Consider the following 14,416-nt stretch of genomic DNA (forward strand, 5'->3'; position numbering starts at 1 on the left):
CATATTTTATAAAATCAATTCATTTTACAGATTAAGGAGATTAAGGAAAACCCTTCAAATCTCCAAAAGGAAAGACCAAGTCATCTACAAAAAAAAGCAAATCAGGGAGGCGTCAGCAACATATAACAACAGCAAGGCAGTATCTTCAAGAAACTTAAAAAGATATGAGTCAAGGATTTTATATCCAGCCAAGTTGTCCTTCAAATATCAAGGCTATAAGAAATGTGTTGTAACGTATAAGAACTCAAGAGATTTTCACAAGCATTGCTGAGGAAGCTCTACTAGACAACAGCCTCATCCAACCATGGAATGACGGGGCAACTTCAGCCAATGGACTGCTGGTGAATATTACCTGTATTTAATTATAGAACTAAATCTAAAACAAAGCTATTGATGAGGGTGGAAGAATAGTACATAAAATAACATGCTCTCACAAAAGAAGTTATTTTTATAGCGTTTAAAAGTCAGAAGAGAAAACAAAAGTAGAATAAGCTCATTAACTGCCTTACACAAAAAAAATAAGACCCCATGGATTTAAATGTAAAGCTAATATATCTAATAATAGAAGCCTAAATTTTTTAAAAAAGGACTAAGATAAATTTTAAAGGTATAAATATAAAGGTAACTAGAACAAAAATATAAAGCTTCAAAAATATAAATACATAAAAATATCAAATAGAATATAAGACACATGGTAACGGTAACAAAACGAATATGGATCAATTCCATGAAAAGGTAAAGTTCTTCCAACTATACTCACAACAGAGCAGGTACCAATGCGCATGCCTTAGTATGTGCCAGGCACTTTCATACACATCTCCCTACCTGACCAGTGAGGTAGGTTAGCAAAGTATTGTTTTCTTTTAACTCAGGCTTACAAACTGAGTCTTAAAAAGAGTAAGGGATAAAGGAAAGCACAGCCAGGATTCAAACCCAGGACCTTTCCATGGTTCTTTCCACACCAGGAGACCCAGGTGAGCCTCAAAATTGTTTCAAAACACAAATTAAATAAATGCGTGACACTTTATTTCCTTGCTTTTAAAATACTAGTCTCCCCACAAAAATCTTTAGAATTAGCCTGAAATTTTGATAGTCTAAATACAAAGTTTCTTCTAACAAAATGGTGAAAGAAGTTTAAGTCTCCTTAGCAGCAGTGGCTAAGATGACAAATAATGTGACACTATCTCAGGTACTAGATCAAAAAGTTCTGACTTAGTATCCAGTCATACTTCAAAGTGAAGGAGCCACTACCCCAAACCCAAGCTGTGTGATCTCTACATCACTGAGTTAAACAATGTATAGTCAGTCTGCTATGCTTGTTTTGAAAATACACATTTGCCCCAGCACGACTGATTAGGGAACATTTTGAGCATACTAAGTTTCAAATACTGTATTTGCTTCTGTGGGATTTTGTCTACCAGAAATATTAGGTGAACAGAGAAAACTGCACCCAGTTGAAAGGAGCCAAATAGGCATGGACACACACCTCAAATATCTACTTGGTGTGGTATAGGCCCCTACCCATCCACCTCTGGTGTTAAGTTTCCCTCAGATTTCAGTTAACTTTCCTTCCTTCCTTCCTTCCTTCACTACACACAATAACTGACATACTGCAATCCTTCTGACACCTACTTCCACTAGCAAACTTCAGGTCTTTCCAAGGACAAAGTGCAGTATTTACATTGTCTTTGTTAGCTATTTGCCACGCGAAAACTGTGCCATCATTTCTCTTAGGTTCTTATCTTTGTTTCTAATATCACTAATTAAGTTTTTAGCGTGTGCCCAATCCCACTCTCCCACAAGCCTGGTGGTTTTTAATTGCATGATTTTGCATAGCACAGTAACTTTTAGGAACTTGATATAGCACAACTGACTGTATATAAAGCAATTAGAAATATACTTTCAACAATGTAATCAAAATATAAGTGTTGGCTATATTTTTTATAATTTCCTCAAAAGAATGATGCAAAGTTTGTATAAGCTAATGGTAAAAAAAGATCTATCATAAAGTCTGGCTCAAAACAGATGTTCAATAAATACCAGTTTCCTTCATTTCCCCTTTCCTAAAGATTCTGTCTCAGTTTCCAAGCACTGATAATAAAAGATTATCTCGTAATCTCCAGGACAGCTCTCTGAAAAATAAGAAAAATACCATATTAATGGAAGCCATTATCATAAGGAGGAAACTCTTTTTTAATTGGAAATACAACCACGTGTGGAAGCAGAAAACAGACCCCTAAGGTTGTTTTTTTTCCCATAGATCTCTATTTTTAAAAGCAAACTTTCATTTCTCCTTTTATGCACAACCAGATAAAACAACTTACAGACGACACACAAAAATGTTTAAATAATCTCTCTACAAAAAAAATCAAATGGAATCTTTAGGATTACAAATATCACCAGCTTCAAAGTAAGATTAAAAGCAGATGACATGACACTGTATACAGAGAACCCTAAAGATTCCACACACACCAAAAATACTACTAGAACTGATCAATGAATTCAGTAAAGTAGCAGGATACAAAATAAATATCCAGAAATCAGTTGGATTTTTATATGCCATTAATGAACTATCAAAAAGGGAAAGTAAGACAACAATCCCATTTACAATTCCATCAAAAAAGAAAACACCCTAATAAATTTAACCAGGGATGTGAAAGAACTGTAGTTGGAAAATTATAAGATGCTGAGAAAGAAACTGAAGAAGATACAAATAAGTGGAATCGTGTACTGTGTTCATGGATAGTAAGAGTTAACATCATTAAAATGTCCATATCACCCAAAGCAATCTATAGATTCAATACAATTCCCATCACGATACCAGTGCCATATTTTACAGAACTAGAATATACCAAAAATTTATATGGAACCACAAAAGAACCTGAATAGCCACAGCAATCTTGAGAAAGGAGAACACAGTTGGAGTCATGTTACCTGATATCAAACTATATAACAATACCCTAGGAATCAAAACAGCATGGAACTGGCATAAAAACAGACATACGTTATGCTAAGTGAAATAAGCTAGCCAGAGAAAGACAAATACCATACGATTTCACTCATATGTGGAATCTAATGAACAACCTGAACAAACAAGGTAAATGGGGACAGACTCACAGAGAGGAGGATGACAGCTAGTGGTGGGGGGTGAGAGGGTTGAGGGATTGAGTAAAAAGGAAAAAGGACTCATGGACAACAATGTGGTGACTGCTGGGGGAAGGGGGTATAAAGGAACTAAATGGTAATGGGAAAAAATACAATAAAGATTTTTTAAAAACTTTACATATAGAGCAATGGAACAGAATAGAGAGCCCAGAGATAAACCCACACCTTTATAGTCAATTAATATTTGACAAAGGAGACTCTAAGACCATACAATAGGGTAAAGATAGTCTACTCAATAAATGGTTTAGGAAATAGTGGACAGGCATGTGCAAAAAAAAGAAAGACAACCTTATTACACTATACACAAGAATAAACTCAAAATTGAGTTTATTAACTTAACTTCTTATGGTTCAAAACCATAAAAATCCTAGAAGAAAACAAAGGTAGTAAAATCTCAGACACTGCTCATAGCAGTATCTTTTCCTGATATCTCTCTGCAGGCAAGAGAAACACAAGAGAAAAATAAACAAATGGAACTACATAAAACTAAAAAGTTTTTGCACAGCAAAGGAACACACCAACAAAATGAAAAGATAACCCACTGAATGGGAGAACATATTCTCTGATACATCTGGTAAAGGGTTAATACCCAAAATTTATAACGAACTTGTAAAACTCAACACTCAAAAAACAAACAATCCAGTTAAAAAATGGGCAAAGGACCTAAATACACACTTCTCCAAAGACGACATATGAAAAGATGCTCAACATCACTAATCATCAGAGAAATACAAATTAAAACCACAATGAGATATCACCTCACAACGGTAAGAATGGCCATCATCAATAAATTAACAAACAAGTGTTGACAAGGACATGGAGAAAAGAGAAACTTCCCGCACTGCTGGTGGGAATGAAGACTGGTGCAGCCACTGTGGACTGGTAAAGCCACTCACTTGTGACCCAGTGAGTCCACTTCTGAGAATATATCTGGAGAAACTCGAAACACTAATTTGAAAGAATATATGTATCTCCATATTCACTGCAGTGTTATTTACAATAAGCAAGATTTGGAAGCAGACCATCAAGTGAGTGAATAAAAAAGCTGTGGTACATTTACACAATGGAGTAATACCTGGCCATAAAAAAGAATGAAATCTTACCTTTTGCAAGAGCATGGATGGACCTGGAGAGTTTATGCTAAGTGAAATAAGCCGGAGAAAGACAAATACCATATACTCTCACTTGTATGTGGAATCTAATGACCAAAATAAACTAACAAAATAGAAACAGACAGATACAGAGAACAGACTGACAGGTCTCAGAGGGGAGGAAATTTGGGGGGTTCCATGAAAAGGTGAAAGGATTAAGGAAAAAAACCTCGTAGACAAGAGTGTGGTGATTACCAGAGGGAAAGAGGGAGTGTGGGGGGTAGAAAAGGGAACAGAGGGATAAATGACTTGGGGTGAACACAGAATACAATATACAGTTCATGTATTTTAGAATTGTACACCTGAAACCTATATAATTTTATTAAGTAATGTCACCCCAATAAATGCAATTTAATAAAATATTACAATTTCCTCAGAAGGTTTTAGTAGGAATTTCAAAATATATCAACTGAAAATATGTTCCTATTTTACCTAGCGAAGAAAATCTCAGTGGAATAGAGCGTATCAGGTAATAAAAACATTAACCTCTCATTCCTTTCTACAGTGCAATTTTTTCCTTTTAAATAGCCAAAAAGATTGCTTTTATTAAATTAAAATTTTAAGAAATTGTTTTAATTCCAAACTAACCAGCGAACAATATAATTCACTGCTTACCTAATAGGGAAAAACCATATGCAACAAGTTAAACTAGTTTTTTTTTAAGTTACAACTTCCACACGGGTTTGTACAGCGTGCATCCTGAAAGAGCACAGCCATACCAGGGAAGTTCCCAAAGTCGATACAGTCTCAGCAAGAAATTCCTTCTCCTTCACACCCTAATTTTTACACTCTAAGAGCTATCACTCAAACCTCTTCAATTGCTCTTCTTGCCATTAGCACTGGCAAAGGATATTCTTCTCAAAACAATTTTCACTAAGAATCAAAGTTTTCTCCTTTCAATACGGCTACTGCGTATTCAGGTGTGAATGTTGATGGCTGGCTGGGCTCACTGAGCAGCTAAAGGGCTTGCTCTGACACCCCGGCTTCCAGCATATCTTTCCAAATTCGAAGAATTCAACTTGATTTTTAAAATTTTCTCAAAATGACTCACAAAGGAACACTAAACTAAAAAAATTTCCCCTTCTAACATTTTATATTCATAATGGGATATACAGAGGCCCTCATCTCTGACTGTGTCAGACCCAGTTGTAGAGCTTTATGAAACTACAGATGACTGAACTTTGCTATCTGATTCAGCCAGCTCCTCACAACAAACATCCTCATTCAATCCCAATGCCATTTTTCTTCCGATGCTAAAACAATTTTTAAAAAATCAAATTTCCCCTTATGCTTTTTTGGTGGGAGAAAGGCCATGTAAACAAACTAATACTATGATTCATTCATAAATGAAACTCCCAAGTTCTTACCAGGCAATACAGGTTCTGCCTGATATCCTACAATTACCTCATATAGTAATGCACTCTACAAAGCCAAGGTGCAGCTTCACTCCCTTTTACAAAAGTCGGTACGCAAGCACACAATCCAAAACTCGCTCTTCCTTGCCCTGTAGTCACTGTTTCAACACTCATTTCACGCAAAAAGTATTTCTCAAATCTCTGTAATGGTACATTATTCTAACCAATAGGGGTCTAGCAATGAACAGAACAAAGTCCCTATTTTCATAAAACCTATATTTTAATTGCGCAAGACATGATAAACAAATTACTTGCATACATATATGTCAGATGGTAATAGATAATATGGAGAAAAAAGAAAGCAGGAAGAAAGCAGGAAGGTTGAACTGAGGAGGACTTGCCCTGGTCAAGGAAGGCCTCTATATGTAACATTTAGAGGACATCTGAGCAGAATTCTAAGAGAGAAGAAATGAGCCATGCAGGTATCTGGGAGAGAAAATTCTGAACGATCCTTTGCATATGATCCCTTATATGACCTAGTTTTTTAAATGTCCAAAAACACATAATATGAACAAAAAACGTTTTCCTGAATCAATGCTGAGAACTGCATTGCCAGAAGCAGAATTATTTTAAAAGATAAGAGAATGTGCACTAAGCAAAGAGATCCCTTCAGTTAAGGCCAGTTGGCCAGCAGCTCCTCAGCCCTCTCATTGTACAGGGCACCACGTCTGCTTCTTTGGAAACTGTCTTTTAACTGTCCAGAATGCTAACCCTTCACAATGTGGCTATTTGAACTAAATGAATTAAAATTAAAAATTCAGTTCCTCAACCCCACTAGCCATTTTTCAAATGTACAACAGCCACATGCGGCTAACAGCTATCATATTGGACAGAACAGATGCAGAACCACAGAAAGTTGTATTCTGCAGTACAGATATTAAGTTTTCAGTAAATCACAAATATTATCACCATGCTAAGCTACTTCTCTTACCGCTTTTCTAGGAAAGGAAAATGTTGTCCTTTAGACTTTAAACTAACAGCATAAATCATTCAGGCAAAAGTCCAAAAATAGATTAATGATGTACAATATTTTAAGGACTCCCAACTTAGATGTTTTTCTTACAGCTTACATTAACATTTAAAGAAAAAAAAGCAGCAACAGTTACCAACCTAGCAACACTTGACTGCTAGGCAAGAGGGTTATGTCCAACTTTTCCAAGTGGGCTAGAATCTAAAGAGGTGTGCATTTTTGCTGACAACCACTTTTCTCCTACCCTTCACCTACATCCTGAGAATGGTATAAAAATCTGGTGATACCTCTCAAACTATTTACATGAACAAATAGCCTCATGAGTAGGCAACGCTGTAATTTTTTAATGACTTATTTTTTCAAATTGTTAAAATAGTGTGTAATTACAACAACAAAAAACCCCACAAAACTACTTCCGGCAAACACAAACATCTTTTCTTTAAACTAAACTCCTACATAACATCTATCACATTAAATTCATCCCCTGCCCTTTTGCTAGACAAATTATAAACAAAACACATTTTGAGGACATTTTGACCAACTTATGACAATGTTTTATAGTCAGAAAACAGTAATGTGGGAAAAAAAGATGAGCCAAATATGCAACAAGATTAAATTTTAGATATCAACTGGACTAAAAAAAGCCAGGCAAATCCAGTATAGAAAGTGAAATTTTTTGCAAACTAATGTGTAAATCAGGTTTTCTTTGAAAAAAATAAGGCAAAAAACATACTTCATTATTTTGAAATTGAAGTTTCAAATTTTTTAAAACACAAACTAACTTCATTTCTTACTCAGTTTACTACACATACGAACTCAGCAATGCTTGATTACAAGGCATTAGCAGGGGTCATACTGGCATCTCTGGGCAACACTGAAGGAAGAGTTGTCTTGGGTCGCACATTAAATACATTGCAACACATAATCACAGAAAAATCTCATAATGTTTCAGGTAAATTTATGATTTTGTGTTGGGCCACATTCATATCCATCCATCCTGGGACGTATGCGTTGGACACCCCTGCTAGAGTATGCCCAACTTTTGCTTTAAAAAAGGCTTACAGTCAAAAGGACTAACTGTTTTAACAACTGAAGAAGCAGAAGCAATTTTGAAAAAGGGGTTTTACTTTTGGTTAGTAATATTTTTTTCATTCTCAATGTAAGAGAACAATTAAGGACATATATCCCCCTTTTCTTTCATTTAGTGTGATTTTCACATTTCTTCTCCATACACCTTAATCCTTTAGCAATTTGAATTTAGCAATTTATCTAAATGTCCACTATCACTACCAAAAAAATTTGTTAATGATGCTTAATCAAAAGTTGTTATTCTATGAAGTTAAATTGTGGTAAATCCTTATCACAGAATTCTACTCGGCAATAACAAGGAACAAACTATTGATAAACCCAACATCCTGGATGAATCTCAGAGAACTACATTGCATAAAAAAGGACAATCCTAAAAAGTTATATATTTTTTAGTAAACATTCTTGAAATGACAAAATTATAGAAAGAGAGAACAAATTAGTGGTGGCTGCCAGAGTCTGGGGGCAGACAGGATGGGAGGGTGGCTGTGGTTCTGACAGGGTCCTGGATCCCTGTGCTGATGGAGCTGTCCTGTATACTGACTGCTGTGGTGGTTATATAATCTACGCAAGTGTCACACTGCATGGGACACACAAAATGAGCTCAAGTAAAATGGAGAAACATGAATAAGACGGGCAGATTTTATCAACATTATGATACTGAACTGCAGTTTTACAAGGCGTTAGCACTGTGGAAACTAGATGGGTTCGAGGTATCTCAACGTACTCTTTGTTAAAACTGCATGTGACCTTACAGCTATCTCAAAACAACAAAGTTTGATTTTTTTTTTTTAAAGTGCTACCCTACCAGTTGGGAGAAACTGAATATGAACTGGATATTAAACAATAATAGGGTATGATTAATAATGATATTATAGTTTTATAGAACAATTACCTTATTCTTAGGAGGTGCTTGCTGAAGCATTTAGGAATGATTATGTCTGCAACTCACTTTTAATTCTTACACATGGGAAAAGAAAGCAAATCTAGCAAAATGTTAAATACTAAATCTAGGTAAAGGGTTTACAAGTGCTTTTTGTACTCCTCTTAGCTTGCAGTTTCTCAAAATAAAGAACTGGCTCTGACCGCTGAAGCTCAGTGGATTGAGCACCAGCCTGTGAAGCAAAAGGTCGCTGGTTCGATTCCTGGTCAGGGCACCTGCCTGGACTGTGGGCCACATCCCCAACTTCTCTTGCACATGGATGTTTCTTTCTCTTTCTCCTTCCTTTCCCCTCTCTCTAAAAATAAATAAATAAAATCTTTTTAAAAATTAAGAAAGAATTGGGGAAGGTTAAATACAAACTGCTACTCTTCAACTATGTTATAGTTGAATCTACATACCAATTAGTCATTTAAACAGTTTAAAAATAAATTGTTATGGCAAAACTATACTATATTCCCACCTACACTCCAATAGTCCTAAAAAAAAAATGGCAATATGGATTTCAAGGAAGCTAAGAGTTACATGGTATTGGATGTGACTTTCTGATGTTTTTTCAACATGAATCAACTAAATCTGTAAGTCATACGAATATTTTTGTAAAATCAAAGTTAGTTCAACGTGGATTACTCTCTTATTTCTAGAAAAACTGGATCCCCAGAGTTGCTCTACTTTTCAAACAAGTGAAATAAATTTAAACTGTAAGAGAAAAAGCAAACACTTCGATATACACACTGCAAACTTTAAGTCTTAAGTTTGGCAAATAGTTAATTCTTTCACAAGAAATGTTTGCACGAAAGAGGCAACCCACATACTAAATGCCAAACAAAAAACGTGCTACAATGTGTTAATTATAGCGCCAAGGCGACGAGACATATTTTACAATGTAAACAGTCCCTCCAAACATCACTGCATTTATGGAACCCCCCCCCCAAAAGAAAGGAAAGGAAAAGACACTGCACACATTCGAAACGTAAGAAATAATTGAGTATGAGTTAGTGTCAAAAGACTCATCTCAAAAGTTCTTATATTCTCTTTTCTCTGCTAAATTTTTCCATCGATGTTAACGCATTTTAGTCTGTAAGAAAAATCCTCGTCTGTAACTTCTGAACTAAAAGCTCTTAATTCCTCACTTCCTACCGGACCGCCCCCACGCAATGTGCCCCACCTCCCCGGGAGAACGATGGGGTGGGGCTGTTTCCCGCTCACAAACTAATAAATAAATATCCCTTCCCTGCTCTAGAAAGGAGTTAAAAAGAGAGGCCGAGAAGCTGAAGACTCAAGTATGCAACTGACCAAAAGGGGATAGCCGTTAAGAAAGCTTCCTTTTCTCTTCTGAACTCCTTCCTTCCCTCCTTTCAGGTCATTCAGTGACTCCGGGCCGGGCGGGGACAGGTGAATCCCAAGAGGAGAGGAAGAGGGAGGGACAGACGACGGAGGGAGAGCCGCGCTCGGGCAATGAATGAGCTGTGCCGCATCCGCACCACCTGTTCCTTCCAAGGGTACCACCCCGATCTGCCGGCAGGGTTCCCGCACCACCCGGGCCGTGGCTCCTGCCCGTATTGCCGACTTCTCTCCTAATGGCTGGGCCTCTCCTCCCTTCGCTCGGTGGGGCATACGAAAACCGGCAAAGTAGAAGCTAGGAGAACAGGGCCTAGTCCGGAACCACGGCCTCCGAAGCAAGGGGACTGAAGGAGGAAGCCTCGGGTCCCCCGCGCACGGGCCGAAGTGGGAACCACAAGGAGGGGACGAGACAGTTCCTTCGGCCTGACTAGGAGTAGGAAGGCGGGGTCCCGGGCCGCGGTGGCTCGGTGCCCGTCGGGCCGAGGTTACGGGTGACAGGCCCCGGTACCGGCTGAATCCTTCCCACTGCTTGCTCGGAGCTTCACACTTACTAAGATCCGCTTGAAGAGAGCGTTCTCCTTGGGCGGGAGGCTCACGGCCGGCATCGTTCCGGCTCCTCCCGCTGCTCCCGCCACCGCCCGGCTCGGTCAGTGTGTTTGTCCGACCGCCGCCGCCGCCGTTCCCTGGCTCTTCAGCCTTGATTGCCCCGATCCACCGCCACGACCAGGCCTCGGGTGTCACAGCGTCGCCCAACCCCGACACCCCCTTCCCCTCGTTGTCTTTTTCCCTTTCTCACTTAACGCTGCCGCCGCCTCCCCCCCTCCCACCACGGGTCTCCGTCGGCGGTTCACGTGGTAACTGAAAAGACCGACAGAAGCAGCCAAAATGGCGGACGCGAAGAGATTTCGCACCCGGGTCACACCTCCTAGCACGCAGGCGCGATGACCTCCTTTCCCCACCTCTTCTGTCCTGGAGCTTGCTGGGTAAATTGGAGACGAGCCGACGGGCCGCGGGAGCTCCGAGGGTCGCGGCAGGCCCCGCCCACCCTGTCGGTTCTTAGTGTTTCGGAGGAGGCGAGGGAATGAGGACAGGATGGTCAACTCTGGTTCCGACCGCCTCTGCATTAAAAAATAGCCTTCCCGCTGCTAGAATGGCCTTTCGTTCATTGAATCGACTCTCCAGACTGATCATAACTCGAGCCTGCAGTGGTAAAATGCAGTGGTTTCAAGAAGCGCTGTGTTTGATCATAGACAAAGTGCCTAATTAAGTAGCGGGAGGGAGAGGAAAAAGGCTTCACGCCAGTGGGGGACTTGTAAACAGATACGGAGAGGAGGGTGCGTAATGGAGTCTAATAAGCGTGAAAGAGCTTGAGCAATTAAATGGCCTTGGTTGGAGTCCCAGTGATTTAAGTTGTTCCCTAAGATGAACCTGTAAAGGTAGCCAGATCCAAAGTGTCATTTCGCACTGCCAAAGAAGCATCTGAATGTAAAGTGTGTGTTTTTATCTCATTGTTGAGACCATACAAGGCAAGGTTGACAACTGTCTGAGTCACCTTGGGGCAGCAGAGTTAGGGACACTGACTCCCCTGACTCTGGCTTCCAGCTAGTGCTTTACATTGTGACTCTTTGAACTCCATCACCAGAAATTCTCTTCATCACCAGAAGCCTTATAAGGGTAGCTGTCAAGGATACTAGGAAACTACTGCAGTAGGCAAGGTCAGACTAGATACCTACTAGGGCCTTTTCCACATATATGTCATTTCATTAACAATCATAGTAAAACTTATTTTTTATTAGTTCATTTTTTATTGTATTTTTACATTACCATTTATCACCCTTTTACCCTATTCCACCTCCACCCACCCCCCTGAAGTAAGTTTTAAAAGTGGTATTCCATTGATGATCTACAGTTTTTCACATCGTATGAGCCATTTTTATCCGTGATTATTTTCGGTTACCTCTCTCCTGAATTTGATCCATAGCATTCTTTGCATCATGAATCATTAAGTAATATGTGCTGTGGCCTTCCTCTTTTAAATTTATTTGCCCAGATACTTTACTGGCTTCAGCTTCTTCTTCCTTAACCCTGTCTGGAAGGTGTGAGTTAAGTAAAATGCTTCCCAGTGGAAAAATCTGGGACTAATGCTGGGATTTTCTGCTATCTCAAACACCTCTCCTGTTACCTGGGTCATAAATAACGTTTTAGTAGTCAAATCCTGGAATCTCCTCAGTTTCTGTGATCTCTCTTCAAAAGTTTCAGTAAGAAAATTGTTTTAGAATATGGCCAGTTTTTTAATCTTAACTTTTCTTAAAAAATAAAACTTAGAACAAACTTAGAATTCATAAAAACAGTTGTTAATTTGTAGTAATCTTTGAACTTAACTTCCCCCTTTTAAAAAGTCTTGACTATCTGAACAATAAAACGATAGGAAGACTGTCTAACTTCAGGTTGTGTTGCGTTTAGGATTTTCTTTAAGATTAGGTTTAAGGTTAGAGTTAGGGTTAAGGGTCAGTATTATGTTTAGGATTAATATTAGGTGTATGGTTAGTGGTAGGGTTAGGATTAGGGTTCTGGTAGGTTTAGGTTTAGGGTTATGTTTAGGATTAGGTTTTGGTTTAGGGCTAGAATTAGATTAGTTTCAGGGTTGGGGTTAGATTTAGGTTTAGAGTTAGGGTTCAGTTTAGGTTTAGGGTTAGGACTGGTGTCATATCCAGAAGTCCCTATAGCCATATTATTTGCTATGGTTTTCTAAATTTCCCCTGTAAATAATATACTGTTTTCCCCCTGGGGGAAGAAATGTTCTGGTTTTTGAAAGAAACATTAGTTTCCACCAGAAGCTAAGCACCTAAATAGTTGAGCCAGCTATATAGTTTGGCAAACGTTACACTTTTTTGGCTGGTAACAAATACCAATTTTTAAGATTCAGTGAATACTAATCTGAGTCAACATTTATCTGAATCATATCCTAGTTAAAATGGACCTACGAATACAGATAACAGTTGAACCACATAGTCAGTGACTGATATCATGAACCCAACAATAAAATATCTGCTCTGATAGGTCACCACTATTTGACAGATGGAGATTCTGTTTATGCTGTGAATGACAGCTATGCAGGAAGTTAACATAGCCAAGGCTAGATGATGATGAGATGGCGGCGGCGGTGGTGGTGAGTTCATCTGACCCCAAATACTGGCATATGACTGTCAAAATGCCACCTCCCCCTACAATTAACCAAAAATTAAAAAGTAAAGCATGTACCTTGCAAACTGTAATTCCACAAAGGGGATATGTAGATGGACTAAAACTCTGGTTTTCCAGCTGCTAATACAAATCTCCTCTCCCTTTGCCTGGGTCATAAATAAGGTTTTAGCATTCAAATTCTGGAGATGCTTAAATAATGTCATGTAGCAACTTCTACCAAAAATATCAGACCTATTAGCTCTGGTTGGAACTGCTTCACTGAAATTCTTTTTGAGATGTGTTTTCACCTACAGCTGCCTACTCCAAGGGTAGGGTTCCATGAGCTCTAACACACTGAGAGAAATGTGCTTATACTTCAGCACTTTCCCAAAATATACACCAGTAAAAGCTTCCAGGGGCCAGCAGAACAAAACAACCTTTTCCAATAGCAGTACTGAAATTAGTAATTTGCTTTCTGGCTCTGTATACTCTGACTAAACCATGGCTTTTGTTCCAACTTGTTGGATACTAGCAAAAGCTGTGTCAGGACAAGTTTCCAAGGGATGGTGTAGAAAGGAGATACAGCTGAAGGGTTGCTGAGTGGACAAGAAGAGGCGAAGCTGAGAACCAACAACTGAGTCAGCATATTAGTTGAGCAGTTTGCTTACATGAGCATGAGTCCGGGAGGCTCAAACTAGGTTACAAACTATATAGTGACTTACAATTTAGCAATCTATGTAGCCATCAGTTACATGTAAAAGTGAACCAGAAAGCATAATACAGCTATTTTACTCTTCAGTTAAATTTTTTTTTCCAGTAACATAGTTAAAATATAGAAGGAAAAGGGATTTGTAAACATTTATCTTGCTTTTAAAATGAGCCTAAGTGACACAAGGCTTAAAGGATTAAAGTATTAAAATTTTATCTATACATATTTTGACAAGGTCTTTAGACATCAGATCAAAATGAGAATTGAATGCACAAGTATCTGGTCCAACTGTGAAAAACAAAATCTATTGATCAGTACAATGTCTTTAACAGGCAAAAACTAGTAGTTTAAAAACTAAGCCATCCAACAACCCTATAGGATAGGTTTTATGTTATAAATGTAAAACTGAGGCACAGAGAGGTTAAGAAATGAATGGCATTTTGAACCCTGCCC

General features: G+C 38.6%; 1 protein-coding gene across 3 annotated transcripts in view; it reads right to left on the minus strand.

The window, feature by feature from the left end:
• The window catches only part of NAA15 (N-alpha-acetyltransferase 15, NatA auxiliary subunit), a 64,667-nt gene extending 53,773 nt beyond the window's left edge, over positions 1 to 10,894 (minus strand). For 2 of the 3 annotated variants that reach the window (XM_054563050.1, XM_054563041.1), the window contains exon 1: positions 10,024 to 10,609. In XM_054563050.1, the coding sequence (XP_054419025.1) occupies positions 10,024 to 10,344 (321 nt within the window). In that variant the 5' untranslated portion in view covers positions 10,345 to 10,609. The other variant, XM_054563059.1, reaches the window with a different exon arrangement.
• Between the last annotated feature and the right edge of the window lie 3,522 nt (positions 10,895 to 14,416).

The sequence above is a fragment of the Pteronotus mesoamericanus genome, unplaced genomic scaffold, assembly GCF_021234165.1.
Source record: "Pteronotus mesoamericanus isolate MK-2021 breed Mesoamerican mustached bat unplaced genomic scaffold, CSHL_Meso_final contig_163, whole genome shotgun sequence".
NCBI lineage: Eukaryota > Metazoa > Chordata > Mammalia > Chiroptera > Mormoopidae > Pteronotus > Pteronotus mesoamericanus.